Below are 16273 nucleotides of genomic sequence, written 5' to 3' on the forward strand. Positions count from 1 at the left end.
GAAGTTCTGAGAGCCTGGAAACCCTTGTCATTTGCTTCTTCAGCCTTCTCCCCTCTGTTCTCTACGCATGTGTTTATCTCATGGCCTTACACAGACTCAGACCCTTCCCTGGTATATTGGCCAGTGCCTTACCCAGGGTCTCCTACAGCCTCCCTTACCTTTGTAAGAGCTAGTATTTCTGATCACTTGGAGCTAAATTGAAAGTCCCCTGTTGTATCATTTTACTCCTGTCTGGGTTGGTCAGTCTAGTTCCAAGGCTGTAGAACTCTGGGACACTGTCTACCATAATGATATCACGTTCTCAACCTGCAAATCTGTATCCTACAACTTACTTCTGATGAGTTACAGCTATAAACCTAAGATTTTGATGGAGAAACTAGTATTAGAAAGATTAATGCTAGGTATCTGAACTCCTGAAACATTTTCAGTCAGACAAAATCCCCTGGTGGTATTGTTTCTACATGAAGCAGTATGGAAACTTGAGTAAGACAAATGAACATTAGTGAGAGTCTGTTCATCTTCAGTGAAATTTAGACCAGTCAGTTAAGGTCTGTGTACCCGTGTCCCTGTCTGTAGAATAAGGACATCAGCAATAGTTTTCTATAGTGAGTTAGTGTATGTCAAGTACTTAGAACAGTGCCTGGTGTGGTATGTGTCAGCTTATTAATCAGTTTAAGGTTCATCTGTGATTACTGCCCAGCTTATTACTCCCAGCCTCCTGTCTATCTACAGTAATTAGAATCCATCTTGTTTTGAAGAAGGCATACAGGGGCATGTTATTTATTTATATATTTTTTTTACTATTCATGTCTTCAGTGGCATCTCACTTATTATAGTTAGTGAGGCATCGTTGTTTCCATGGTAACCTCACTGATTCACCTGTTTGTTGGACTTGGGAAGTTTGGGGTGAGATTGATCTCAGCCAGTTCAGCTCAGAAGATGTAGCAGAAATGACTAGCCTAGCTTTGTCCACCTCTCTCCTGAAGCATTTGTCCCTCTTTCCTTCTTTTTTTACTCCCCTCTTCCTCTTCCCCTCCCCTCCCCCTTCTCTCCCTGAAGCTGCTCTCACTCCACCTGAATTTGCACAGTTCAGGTTTCCCTTGTCTTTGCCTGCTTTCCTTCCAGTTCTTCTCTGTATAGACTCCAGAGCTCTTCCCTTCCTTACCATTTCTGTCAAGACATCACTGCCACTTACGATATTCATGGTACTTAAAGCCTATGGGGAATGAGAACTCAGATTTTAATTCCCATGGAGGCAAGAATTAGCAGTTCCTCATGATTGCACTTGCATAGGGGGTTATTCATTGGTGAGTGCCTGTTGAATAGAGGAGCAGGTGAATGGAAACTTATGAGAGGATCCAAAGAGAAGGCAGTTTGAGGCTAAGAATCAACACACAGACTTAAAAAACTCATCTCTTTCTTATCTGTCTTACAGACCAGTGTAGTGCTAATTACCAAAACACTGAGGGTTGAGCTTAATTGTTGAAAAAATATCTTTTAAAAGGTCTTCCAACCTTCCTTGCTGATTCTGAAGCTTTAGTAAACCACTCATCAGAAATTTACATAAGAATATTAATTTTTGTAAATTCTGTTTTACCTTTTATTTTCACATAAGTGGGGCCAGCTATTCTAGCAACATTTATAGATTTCATGCCTGTTACATGTTTTTCCTTAGCCTAACACCCGGATTTTACTAGAAATCGTTTTAACTCAGCTTCATGGGACCTCTCTCCCCTACCTTCCCCTACTTTGACGTAGGCTGTCTTTGTGCAAATTACATTATTACGTGAGTGCAGTTTTGTAGAGTCTAAAGTCTTTTATCGGGCTCCAGTTCCTGCAAAGGATGCACCTTTGGGCACAGTGCAGGTAGAGGACCCAAGGAGAGGTCTTTCGATTCCAGCTTACTTTTCCCAAGGCTGTATTTATTATGAATATCTGCAAGTATTATCAATATGGGAATAAATTATTTACAAATTATTATCTACACAATTACATGCAAAGTATTCCGTAGTTGCAAAAGTTAAACAAGGTTTTTCAAGTATCTTCCTTGGTTGTTTTGAAAATCATCTCATAATATTATGAGTTTTGTTCAAAGTAGGTAAAGTCCTATGATAGAGCCAGCATTGGCACCCTGTTACGATTCAGTTGATTTTGTTGTTGTTTTAGAAAACATCCAGTCTATTAAGTAGAGTGTACCAGTTAATACAGGGCAATAATAGTTCATTTTTAAGACAAAAACACATGCTATTTTTTCTCTTCCTCCTCCTTCATCCCCCATATAACAGATGGAACTCGGGGCCTTGCACATGCCAGACAATCCCCGGACCTTTTTTTTTTTTAATTACTTTTTATTTTAAGACTTCAGTATACTGGTATCTACAATATGTTGTGAAGTCCTTCCTGTAAAGAGATTGTCAAGCTTAGACAACTACATGGGAATTTATTATGGGCAACAAAATTGAAATGTTGAGTCAGTAAGGTGGGCCATAGAAACTTGCTTGATCTGGTCACTCCTGTTTGTACTTGAATCTTGTAAGGGAAAGGGGCATAACAAGTGTTCCTGTTTCCCTTCTTTATAAAAGTTAAACGGACTTGCCTAGAGCTTTATTGGAAAATTGAAGAGATCAAAATTCTGAAAGGAATGTACATATCCTCTTTCCTTTGGCTTCTGTCTATTTATCTCCTAAGGATTTTTCATGCCTTTCCAATTTGTTTTCTGAATTACTTTCTCCTCAAAGAAAGCTTTTGAAATGATAAAAGTGCAATATTCTGGTTTTTTTTTTAAGAAAAGGAATATTCTAGCCTTTAAAAGCATCATGTATCAGTTGCTAAGTTTTTTATAGTATTCATATCTGTAGTTGTTGAATGTCCATCAATGGGTAATACATGGGTTCACATATCATTATTAGAATTACATTTCTATTGCGTTTGTGCCATCTAATACAGGTTTTGTTGTTGTTGCTGTTGTTGTTGTCTGGACAGGTATTTTGTTTAGAAGATTAGGAATGGTAGCTGATCCAATTTGATACTTAAGGGCCAGTAGTTCCGTTCTGTTAGTTAAATAAATGAGCATTGGTTTTCTGTTCTACTATGTGTAAATGTGTGAACATGTACCTGTGTGTTTGGTGCTTTGGTGTGTGCACACACACGTATAAAGGCCACAAGCCACCTTAGGAGCTGTCCACCTTGAATTTTTGAGACAGAGTCCCTCACTGGAACTTGGAACTCACCAACTCTGTGAGGCTGGTGGTCAGCCCACTGTGAACTTCCATCTCCTTCTTCAGCACCAGGATTGCAAATGCAGGGGGAAGATGGTGAGGAAAGGGTGCTGTGTGTTTCCATGTGGGTGACCTTGCTGACTGACTGCAGCTTGAAAGGCTTAAACATTTGCTAGCTCCATCTTTTCGCGCTGTGTGGAGGAAGGGCCGCCTACAGCATTTTCCCACCTCTCTGTAACCTGCCTCCCACTGTATTTTCAATGCATTGATTTATAACTTTTTTTTTATCATTTTCTGACCATACAATGTTGATGGCCATGCTTCCACATTAGAATCCATGACTGCAGGTGACCTGAATCTGATCTCCTGGGCTATGGTCACTCATGTTTGACAGAAAATAAACTATCTCTTATTTCCTTTGGGGAAAAAGAAAGGAAGGAAAGGTTGTCAAATGTTCTCTCTGGTTCTAAAAGCAGTCTCATCCCTAATTGCTACCTGTAAGGCTTAAATGTCAGCTGCTGCCAGGAGGAATGTAATTTGGGGGTGTGGCCACCTTTGCTTCTATGCTTTTTAACTTTTCAGCAGTCCATAACTTTTCAATATCTGTGTTGCTAACATTTATATGAAATAATTATATATTTACAGAAATGAATCGTCCTGAATAGAAAATATGTTAATTATGAAGCCTTTATTTTGTTCTTTAAGCTTCAGAGGTGTGAAGAGAATAAAGAGGAAGGCAATGCTTTCCTGCTTCGTTACTTTGATGCAAAGTCAAGCTGAACGGTTTTCTCCTTTGAAAGCCTCAGTTTTCTTCTATGATGACTGTGCTTCTTTTATCTTTGCTGCTATGCCTTATAAAGGAGATTTCTATGGTGTGTGTGTGTGTGTGTGTGTGTGTGTGTTTGCGCGTGCGTGCAATAGGCTGTTGAAGATGTAGTCATTATTAAAACCTAGAGAAATCCCTGCTCTCCAGACACATCCATTAGAGAATGAAGATGCCTCCTACAGATAGTAGGTGAGTGTAGTGTATACTGCAAGGTGACCCTAAGATGAGGGAAAATATTGATAAGAATCAAGGTGTGCCGTTCCCTGTGGTGTCTATGGGAGGACTCTTGGTGACACAGGAGCCCAGGATATAGACCTAAAGACAGCACCAAGCAGGCAGAGCAGAAGCAAGAGAAGTAAAGGCCCTCTGGTACATTCGAAGAGGATGTGGGAACCAGGTTCGCAGTGTGGTAAGGATGGGGATGGCAGGACACAGGATATAAATAGTTCTCATAACACACCTAAAGAGCTGGGATATCCCTGTCACTTACCCAGGCACAAAACCAATTGTCTCTCTATATTTTAATTTAATCTTTACTGAAAACTAGTAACCTAACTATATCTGTTTTATGGATAAGGGGCCTATAACCAAAAGTTACTCTAGACCCTTGCAGATCACCCATGAACGCCTCCTATCCCCCAATTCCTTCCTCTTAACCACCATCCTGCCTTGTACCACCTGCAAAGCTTGACTACAGACCCGTGACTGTCTCCTGGCCTGTGTGAGAAGAAAGGGTGGTCAGAGACTCAGCTGTATCCTCTCCTCCAGTCCTTACCATCCCTGATTTGTCAGCGAACTGTAGGATGAAAGTCTGGTCAAAAGAAGAATTTCACTGGAGTCAGGGAAACCTCACCCTCCTGAAGAGGAAGCTTCCTAGCAGGGGAGTCATATTGCAGCTAAATTTAGCTGTCCGTCAATACACTTACTACCTTGTCAGCTGTCTGCCCTTTCAGGCCAGCCTAGAGCTTGGGCATGACTTGCTTACTAAACAGGACTCTTGCTCTTTCTCAGGTGTTCTCATATTTCACTTATGTTCCTTGCCCCAAGATTTCAGGAAAATCTATTTCCAGAATTACTGTTTTCTAGGGAACATACATCAATGAGACGCTTGAGTCCTTGTTCCCAGTGACTAATTTCCCAGGGACAGGTGTGCCTGCTGTCAGATTGCCCGTGGTCTCTCACTCTGAAAGGGTGCTTTTCATTCATAACACAAACTTTTGCAATACCCCCTTTTTTTTGCCCTTGCTCTCCTAATGCACAGCATGATATGACGGTCAATGCTTAGAAAGCATATAGCTCATGTGTCCTGTGCTGGTGACATGGGGGGCAGCAAGGGTTGGCACCACGCACAGTGTGCTGGGCCTTCACACATCAATCATCAGTCAAGAAAGTTGCCCACAAACTTACCCATAGGCAAACCTGGGGCATTTTCTCAGTTGAGATCCCTTCTTCCCAGATGACTCTAGCTTGTGTCAAGCTGACATGAAACTAGCTAGCACAAAGGGACACACTTTGTGAAATCAACGTCCTAAGCATCAGTTGTCCCACTGTGTCCAAGCACTACAAGCCTGTTTAGTCCCCAGACTATGTCATCCATTTCAAGGAGACAATGAAGACCTTGTTAAGTAGCCTATTACACACGAAAGTCAGAAGAACGGTCTCAGATGTGGTCCCAGAGGCCACATCATTGAGAATTAGTATTACCTGTGTCCTACAGACCACAGATGTTTGGTTGAGAAGCACTGACTTCATTTCAGAAAGTACTGTTTTCTAGCCCATTGCTCTATGTGTCTGACTTTGTCCCGGCGCCATACTGGTCTTGTTACTAGAACTCTGTAATATAATTGAAATCAGGAATGGTGATGATGTCAGCATTATGCTTTCTGCTCAGGAGTAACTGCTTTGGCAATATAGGCTCTTTTGTTCTTTCATATTAATTTTATTTTTTTCTATTTTTGTGAAGATCATCATGGCAGTTTTGATGGGAGTGAGGAGAGATAAGAAAAGGGAGGGCAAAGGGAATATACTCAACATATGATATAAGCTGGGATGGAAACTGTAATACAAACAGTGAAACAAATTTTAAAATCATTTGTGAGGTGCTGTTAAGCAAAGACAGAATAATGCCACCTGTCTGTCCTCTCCCCACCCACCACCCATGAGACCCCCAGGTAAGGCCTTATCTAGTCATCTTTGTAACTGGTGGGTTTGCACGGATTTCACTCTGCACTGGGCATCTATTAAATGTCAAACTCCAAGGACCAGATTCATCCCTTGGTTCCACTGACATTTGAGGGCTCAATAATTGTGTGTTGGACAAAGGAGAATATCTTTTAAATATGAAATGCTTAGCAGCAAACCTTGCCCCTATTCACAAGATGCCAGTATTGACAGATAGTCACAGCAATCAGAAGTCTAGACACTGTCACATGTCCCCAGGGGGCAAAATTGCCTTGCTGGAAACCACCATTTTAAAGTGTCTGAGGTACAAGTCTAATGCACAGTCATTTATTAGGATAAAACATATGGTACTTTAAAGTCCCACCCCATAGATAGCATGTAGGGTATATAGTGATGCACACGTGCTCTTACAGAGCAGACGTCTGAGTAAGGGCCCTCACTAGAGCCCTTTTCCCCTTGCTCAGGAATCATTATGACTCCAGTAAATTGCTCACTAAATTTCATCTGTCACCCTGGTTCCTGCTCAGATTCAGCTAAAGCCTGTTGAAATTGATTTTTGTGTCAGCCGTACAGCAGAGATTCAGTAAGGACCAGAGAGCTTCCCTTTCATTACTGTCTATTTTTTCCCCTCTGAATTACTTTAGATTTGGTGGGTCCTAATTATATTTCAGAACTTTCCCGACTGACATTTCCTTTGTTTTAATGAAAATTTCTGGAGATTTGAGGACACTGTGGGAGAGGCTGCATACAGCAGCAGCCACAAGAGAGTCAAATGGTCTCCATTTGTGCTCCTGGGTTGGGAACACTGTGGGCCTTTTGCTGTCTGACAGCTCTGAGTGCACAAGCTTGTTCTTGCTGCTGCTGCTGCTGCTGACACCTGGGGGTGACTGAGACACTCTGGGGGTGGAAAGCTTCCTTCTGAAACTCAGCACTGTCTTTGTGACTATTGTTTGTCCTCCTCAGTCCCCCTGCCTATGCCTCATGGTCACAACCCGCACCCCCCCCCCCATCTTATCCACTAGGTGATAAACCTCTGCCTACGGGAGGAGTCAGTGTTGGGTGTAAATGGCAAATCTAAGCAGGGCCACGGAAGACATCATAAGAGGATCTCTCTCTCTCTCTCTCTCTCTCTCTCTCTCTCTCTCTCTCTCTCCCTCCTTCCCTCGCTCCCCCCCCTTCCTCCCTCTCCCTCTCCCCAGTGCTGATAATGAGCAGATGAGCTACTGAGATCAGGTTTGCCCAGGGGCTTCCCCAGTCTGTTGGTTAACATGGAAAAGCAAATCAGAAACAAACCCTTATGTCGGAATCCTTGCCTCAGACCACGTGCTTCTCCCCACATGCTTCTCCCCTTCCATGACAGGTCCTTCGTATGCCAGCTCTCTGTTATCCAGATAGTGCTTTTCCAAGCTTCTCCCAGGTCAAGCCGGTCAATTCACTGATTTCTTGGCTCAGAGTTAATGAAGCAAAGCACCCAGTTCACCAAGCCTAGCAACTTCACATTTATTAGCATGATTTGGGAGCCATCTATTTTGAGAAGCTGTCCTAGGCTGGGGTAGCGGATAAATGGACAAGAAGAAACTTTCCCTTGTAGGGTGTAGAGGCTGGCAACCTGAGGACTGGGCCCTAAGACCCAAGGCATTAGGGCATTAGGATCTCAGGAGAGATTGGTAATTTCTGTTTGGCTCACATGTGCGCTCATAAGCTGTGGAACACTAAAGGCTTCCCACTCTGCTTTTGACAGATTGCGACAAAGACAGTCCCTTTCTGCATCTTAGAGAGTTATCCAGCTCACCATAATCATATGTTCTGTGGCTTTGAAAACAACTTCTTAGACTCTGATTACACCAGGGTCCATATACCCCTCTGCCACACACAACAGAAACCCAAACCACCAGAAGTCAACAAAGTTTGAACTTTTAAGGTTTTTTTTTAATTTTTGAGATTTATGATATAATTATGTCATTTCTACCTTCCCTTTTCTCTCTCCAAACTCTCTCACATACCCCTCCTGGCTTCCTTTCAAATTTTTAGTCTCTTTTGTTTATTAATTGTTGTTATATGTACATGTATATACACATATATATTCTTAAATAGAACCTGCTGCAGTCTGTGTGATGTTACTCGTTTGTGGGTTCTCCAGGCCGACCGCTTGCTATTGGAAAACCGATTGGTGCCCTTCCCTGGGAAGACTATTTCTCCATGTTCCAGCCTCCTCTGGTTGTGTAGGGTTGGTGTTGTATGGACTTTGGTTGTGTAGGGTTGGTGTTGTATGGACTTTGGCTGTGTACGGTTGGTGTTGTATGGACTTTGGTTGTGTAGGGTTGGTGTTGTATGGACTTTGGTTGTGTAGAGTTGGTGTTGTATGGACTTTGGTTGTGTAGGGCTGGTGTTGTATAGACTTTCTCCCATCCAGTTTGGCATCTCTCTTGTCATCCTGTACTTTTAAGTTTTAAAAATTAACATTTAGCTGGTGGATGCTTTAATACTTTTATTTTTGAAATAGTTCTGCATACATTGGTGCATTGGATAGTTTTTTTTTTTTTTCTGTATATTACCACAAGATCTTCCTCTTCTTTGTTGATTGAAGATAGTTTTAAAATTCTTCTTGGACTGAAGTCCAGACTCCAGATGCCATTTCTGTCCCCCAGGTGCCACCATTCACTCAGAATAGAAAAGAAGATTGTGTGGGGTAGGGGTGGAGGGACTATTTGGGGAAGCCAACTTGTCTGTGAGTACCCTGTCCTTATCTTTTGAACTCCACCTCTCAGGGATTAACTCTTTCAGTAGTGAGCATAGAATTACAGATAGGCAGAGCCATTCTGTGGGGTGAGCTAGACAGAACCCAGGAAGATGCTTGAGTCTTTGCTCATTTCGGGGCATAAGGAAGAGATGACTGGAAATGTGTTCTTGGCGCCAGACTAGGGCCCCAGAGACTGGCTCTGCTGCCCTCCAAGCCCTCCACTGAGTCCTCCTCACCGTCAGCTTGTCTGATTCTCACCACTGTCACTTCAGCTGTGCACAACATTCCTAGGCACAGACATTTGGCTCCCCACTGAGGAATCTGCATATGTTAACCATTGTGGAGGGAGTGGGGAAGTAACTGACTAGCTTCCCTTGAAGCATCCATTTTGATTTATAAGCAGCCACACAAAAACTGAGGCATTTAGTTTCCAACAAAAAGAAGGAAGACGTTTCTTGTTCCTTCCTGGAGTCTTATAAGCAAGTCTTAGCCCTCCGTGTGTCAGCCCTGAGTAATTTCAAAACCTTGGAGGAGGTGGTCAGAGGATTGGTGGTGTGTGGTACTGAGGAAGAGAGTAATCTCATGGAGACAGTTCTGGGGTAGGACCTTGTTTGGAGTGTTCTACAGGCTGGGAACTATTAGGAGTCAGGACTCTCTTCTGTAGATTTGCTAAGCAGTGCCTTTGAGGTCACCAGTGAGTGCTACGTGTCAACCAAGGCAACAGTGGTTGTCTTTGACCTGGAGAAACCCTAGGAGTAGACACTGTGCCGGGAAAGTTCTGTGAGCATTTGTGATTTTAAGCATCTTTGGACTCTTTCCATAGAATCCTCTTAATATACTTCTCTGTCTCAAGGTGTGTTTCCCTCTAAGTTTTATTTCTATGTATGTGGGTGTTTGAGGCCATGTGCATATACTGGTCCTGAAAGCCAGAAGAGGGTATCAGATTGCCTGGAACAGGAGTGATGAATGGCTGTGAGCCACCATGTGGGTGCTGGGAATTGACTATGATCCTCTGCAAGAGCATCCAGTGCTCTTAACCACTGAATCATCTCTCCAGCCCCATCAAGGCATGTTTCTTTCTAAAGATAATAGTATTCTTGAATATGTCTTGACATCTTGAGGATGAGACTGGCAGGTGTCATACCTCCGCCTTCATCTTAACTGGGTGTGGGAGATGGAATACTTACATCCTTGTCCTCATTGCAACAGGGCAGAGGTAAAGCTGGATGGATCATTTCTGTTTCCCTCTGACCTCTATCATTTTCCTGAGATCCACTCTCTGGAGAATTTAAAAGAGCTTCACTTAAATTCACGTTATGTTCTCTGCGAGCCAGGCAATCATGGTCACTGCCTGGAACCCTCCTTCTTTAGCATCTGGTCCCATAGAGTTTGTGGCTAGACAGAAATTTGAGGGACTAACGGGGACTGATGTGGATTGTCAGTGGCACCAAGAATGGGAACACAATCTTCACACACATCGCAACTTCATCTAATGTGTTATTTAGCAAATATTGGCTGAGTTCCTTCTCCATCACACACCACAGAAGGCTTGGAGAAAATCTGTATCTAGTTTCTCCTCAAGCCCTATAGCTTTAGCTTTCTGTGTATTTCTAAGCTGTCTGTCTTTCTCTAGAATTCTAACATTTCCACTCTGGTCCAAGTTGTCATTATTGTCCCTCGGTGGGGTAGTTCCTTCAGCTGAGGGCAATTCTTAGAAAAAGTGTGCATGGTGTAGTTGACACCTTTTGGAGACGTCAGTCTGTGTCAGGTACTCTAGATCAGCCATTCTCAACCTGTGGGTTGAAAATTTTTGGGAGTCAAGCAGCTTTTTCATGGTGGGGAGGGGTCACATATCCGCTATCCTACATATTAGATATTTCCATTATGGCCCATAACAGTAGCAAAGTCAGTTATGAAGTAGCAACAAAATGATTTTATGTTTCACCACAACATGAGGAATTGTAATAGAGTCATAGCATTAGGAAGGTTGAGAACCACCACTCCAGATGGTATACTGTGTCACCAGTGACTGATGGATAGACAGACAGATGGACAGATATAGATAGATTTAACCAGAATTGATCTACAAGATGACACCAGCCACTACTATGTGTTCTACATGCTTATCTTTTCTCCTTTTTTTGTGGTTAGAATAGGCCTAGGCCCTGGTGCATCCTGGGCAAGTGTTCTACCACTGAGCAACACTTTCTCAGCCCTTCAATTTGATTTGATTTGTTTTCATTATACTGGAAATCTATACTTGAGAAAGAAAGAAAGAAAGAAAGAAAGAAAGAAAGAAAGAAAGAAAGAAAGAAAGAAAGAAAGGAAGGAAGGAAGGAAGGAAGGAAGGAAGGAAGGAAGGAGGAGGAAGGAAGGAAGGAGGAAGGAAGGAAGGAAGGAAAGAAAGAAAGAAAGAAAGAAAGAAAGAAAGAAAGAAAGAAAGAAAGAAAGAAAGAAAGGAAGAAAATCACAGCCCTGGTTGGGACCAGCAGGGGTTAGCATAGAATTCTTTGGCAATACAAAGGCAGCACATTCATTTGCAACTAAAAAAAATTAAAGAAGCTTTTCTCAGTGGAGCTGAGATTGTCTCTAAGCTAATTCAAAAGAGAAGGAGCCTTGAAAGGGGGTGGGGGTGTGGATGGTGCCGAGATTGTCTGATCCAGCATGTGTGCTCCATTGGAAAAAAATGTGTGTTGGTGACCCAGAAATGAAAGGGCTCTCTTCCAGGCTAGCCTCAGGCAAGCAGCTCCAGGCTTTTTCATGCTTTGCCTTAGAAAATACAGACACCGAGGTGAGGCTTCTGCAGCCTTTTCTGAGGAAGCCATTGTTTTCCTCCTGCATTCATTTTAGGGAGCAGACAAAGGAAAGGCCTAAGCCGGCTTGAGTGACTCACATTTTGTCTTGGTGTTGAATTATTTTTTATTGGAAGAAGATTCAGCACAGTTCTTTACAACAAATGACACAGGAGGAAGTGGGAAGGCAGAAGAGTGAACTGTGTCTGACTCACAACCTTTAGCACCTGTGAGCTCCAAACACCTGCTGCCCCACTGTGTGTGTGTGTGTGTGTGTGTGTGTGTGTGTGTGTGTGTCTGTGTGGACATGCATGTGTGCCTCAATTCTAACTGTACCTCAGATTTTTAATGATCTTGAAGTCAACTGACTCCTAACCATTCCCTGAAGGTCCGCCTTAATCTAGATAGTAACCAGCTTTGACATCCTCTGGTGATGTAAAAGGCAGCTCATGCTGAGCAGGGTCCTCCCTGATCCTTTGTGGTCCTTCCTGACTTCAAAGTTTGACAGCTCAGGAGCCTTCCTGCTCCACTATGAGAATGCCTTTTTTTGTCTGGGACTATGCCAAGGCACTCATTGTTCTGTTTGCAGAGCTTCATTTAAGCCTAACCTGCCATCTCAAGGTGGCATCATTCATGCATCAGCTCCATCAACAGCCCTTCTTTCACCTTGAAAGTGAAATTTAAAATGGAGTGTAGAGGTGTTCTTTTATTTACTTCATTCATAGAGAACGCTTTAAAAAATGAAGACACACACACACACACACACACACACACACACACACACACACACAAATCATTTGCCCTTAGGTTTAAAATAGCAGCTATTTCTATGGATTTCAAGCCAAGAATGGGCCAGTGCCTTCTGTGTGAAATTTAACAGGGATGGATTTTCTCCTCTGCTCTCTGCCCTCAGCACCACACGGTAGGCTAGCTATGTTCTGTGCCCGCTGCTACTCTTTAATTAAACATTGAGGTATCCTTGTAACAAATTATTTCCTCAAAGAAGAGCCTGTGCTTCCAAAGGAGTTAAAAAACCTTGTACATAGTGTCTCCAATTCTATTTTGGCAGAAGCAACCCACAGACATCCCTGGGGAGAAAGAGACTCAATGTGTGTCTAGGCTTGGGCAATCAAGGTCCTCACCGGAGGAAGGTCCAATTAAGATTTGATCCCAGGGGCAGTGCCACAAATGATACCAGTGGGGAGAGAAAGGAGAAAGAGACAGGAAGGCGAATGGTGAGACTTTGGGCACCATGCAATGATGTGAACTGGGATGTGTCCCATGGTAGCACAGAGGTGAGAACCAACTGAAGAGGGCAGAAGTCATGCTGTAATTAAATCTAGAAAAAAGTGGGCAGACTGCAGGATCAAGAAGGCAAAGGACGCCCTAGACATAGTAGACAGACCAGTCTAGAGACTAAAAGATCTGCAAGCAGTTGGACCACAAAATCAGAGCCAGTGGGCCTCTACCAAACCAGTTTGCACAAACGTGACCAGGCTTTGGAGAGCGCTGTGCCCCACTTGCAAGGGCTGCCTTTGCCCAGCTCAAATTCAGAGAACTGTTACATAGTTTGGTGATATTAAACTGAATCCCTGTTTTTGTCTATGGTGCCCTTCTCTTTATTCTTTACAGGAAAAGCAACATTGTTTGAGATGTGGTTGGCAGTCTTTAAAGCTGGGTGTGAGTCTCACAATGTCCCTCTGGCCACCATCACTCTGACAGCTATTTGGGCACACCAAGAGAGCTCTGCGGCCGCTGTATCTTCCTGTGACCTTGACTGCCTTAACTCAGGAGAGTCCCCAGCCCTATGGGCTGAGGTCCTATAGTTTTCACTTCCATCATTTTTAGATGCTCCTAGGGATGAAAAGAGTTGAAAGTGATCATTCCTGTCCCCTGTCCCCTGTCCCCTGTCCTCTGTCCCCTGTCCCCGTCCCCTGTCCCCATTGCTGAGTGTTGGTTCCATGAGCTTACCAGTGCTCAGCTGCCAGCAGTTTGAGCCAGCTGGTTTTGTTAATTGTTTTTCCAGTTGTGAGGATTGAACCTTAGACCTTTCGAGTACTGGACTTACTCTGCTGCTAAGCCATACTTCCAGCCCCAAATTCAAAACATTTTAAGAACTGGAAGAAAGTTTCTTCAGTTCTTGTTTCCTGAGATTTACTCAGTCCCCTCCACCCAAGCCAGTCTCCAGTTCTGTGTGAATCTGCCTCTCTCATAAGCCCTTATCTAGTGCTTTTGAGAGAAAGAGAATCGAATTGTCCAGCACTTCCATTTCATGTACTTGAGAACCCCTGTAGAAATGAGTCAAAGAGATTTTTAAAAAGCAAATCAAATACTAACTAGAACTAGATCTTCAAACATCCTAGTTTCTATGTGTCTATCTGAGCTGTGTCTGTCTGGTTTCTGGCATACTGTAACATTGATCTAGTCGTTGATGTGTTGAGTTGGAGTGGAAAACTAACATTGTTCATCACAACTAAACCTTTTGAAATTATTTTTTTTCTTACAGGGTCGTCATGTCAAAACAGGACAGCTTGCTGCCATTAAGGTTATGGACGTCACAGGGGTAAGACATTTTTATCCTGTTATCTCATTAGCTACATAGTTATAACAAAGAAGTGACTGACAGGAAAAAAAATTGCCAGAAAAGTAATCTTCCTAAATATTCCAGATCCTTTTCCATTTGTGATTCATGTGAAGAAATAAGAATCTACAACAGCCAACTGAGCAGGCCAGGAATAAATCACTCCAATTAAATCCAATACTACATGCTGCCTTAGGTTCTTAGACTGAATAATGTGTGCTGATAATTTACATAAACATAACCATGGATATTTGCATATGAAACCAGAGCAGGGATTCCAAGGCATTAAAAGTATAACGCTGAGATTACAAAGAAGAGATGAGTTTTAACTGTTCCCCTAAGGGGCTGCCCAACACTGAAGTAGAGGAGAACCAGGATAGCTGTAAAATCCTTAAACTACATTTATCATGAGCATTTTCTAAAACAAATTGTTTTTTGATCAAATAATCACATAGCTGCAAATTCCTATTTCTTAGAGAGCAACTCTAAATGTCTGCTGGATGATCAAAGCAATCTAATATTCCTTTAGACATTACTTTAAATACAATCTAATGGCTTCAGTCTTTTTGCTTCCTCTAATTTAAAATATTTTAATAACCTTTCAAGATTATAGAGTGGAAATCAGACTTTAAAGGATTCACAGGACATCAAAACTATGTTAATAATTTTCTATTGTCCTGGGAATTTTTCTAAGATGTCTGTCTCTTGCACATAAAAGCTAAAAGACCAAAGTCTCCATTTGGCCAGAAGTGAAATATTGAATATAAACAGCCATCCAGTGAATGAGTTACACAAAGATATCAATAACTAAGGAACAGACTGAAGAAAAATAGACAGTTTGTTGGCACATTAACCATTAAGCCATACCCTTTAGACAGAATCTGTTATATTTGGTTAAGTATGAGTTATAAGGTTTTCTAAAAGACCACCTCACTAATCTTCATAAATATCACACATTATATGGACTTATTTGTTTATTCCTTATTTATTATTGATCTAGATTTCTCTCTAAATTATACTTTATGTTTAATTACTAAAAGGAAAATTTTGTTTCTATATACTTATTACCACTTGAATGACACTCTAAAATGTTTGTTACTAGTTTTGTGGGTTTGCATTTTTTACTGACTTTAGCACATTGTATCCATTTCAGTGGTTCCAAACTAATTCAAATATTTGACCTCAGTAGGTCGCCTGGCATTGACTAAGAAATTCATGTGGATTACTCAAATTAGAGTTATGCTCTGCCACTTGAAACAGATGATTATAAGCATGATAAAGGTGTCTTTTTCCCTTCATGTTAAAAATAATCTAGAGGTTTACAATTATAATGTTTAGTATTAATTGTGAAGCTGATAAAAATCTGGAGTCTCTGAAGAGACAGGCCTCTGAGCATACTTTTGGGGATCATCTTGATTTAATTAGTTGACATAAGAAGACCTGCCCACTCTGGGTGGTACCATTCCCCTGGCTGGGATCCAGGTCTGTGTAAATGGAGCAAGAGAACTGAGCAGCAACAGGAATTCACTCTCTGCTTCCTGATTGTAGATGCTATGTGGCTCCTTCCAACTCCTGCCACCTTGACCTGCCTGCCATGATGGGCTGGACCCTTGAACTGTGATCTCTTCTGAACTCCTTCTCCTTTAGTTTGCTTTTGTCAAAATATTTATCGAAGCAACTAGGACAGAAACTAAGACAGCTATCAGGGGTGTTTGACAGCAGTATGGTAAAACAGAGGATGGCTTTATCCTTTTGTTCTGTCACTTCAACTCTCAGCCTCCTTACCTACTAGGGTCACATTATAGTTTGGTGTAACTACAGACTTTATCCCTGGTAGAATGCAGAGACGTCCCTTCTAATGATTTTTATTTCTTGACTGTCTAGCAGTATATCCAGCTAAAAATACAGGTTCTGTAGAAATGGGTCCATGAACAC

General features: G+C 42.2%; 1 protein-coding gene across 1 annotated transcript in view; it reads left to right on the forward strand.

Moving 5' to 3' along the window:
• Positions 1 to 16273, forward strand: part of Tnik (TRAF2 and NCK interacting kinase) — a 399376-nt gene that overhangs the window by 220359 nt on the left and 162744 nt on the right. Inside the window, exon 3 of the mRNA XM_028762118.1 lies at positions 14264 to 14320. Coding sequence (XP_028617951.1) covers positions 14264 to 14320 — 57 coding nt within the window. The remainder of the gene's footprint in view (positions 1 to 14263; positions 14321 to 16273) is intronic.

This window comes from Grammomys surdaster, unplaced genomic scaffold, assembly GCF_004785775.1.
Source record: "Grammomys surdaster isolate TR1022 unplaced genomic scaffold, NIH_TR_1.0 62, whole genome shotgun sequence".
In the NCBI taxonomy this organism is placed as follows: domain Eukaryota; kingdom Metazoa; phylum Chordata; class Mammalia; order Rodentia; family Muridae; genus Grammomys; species Grammomys surdaster.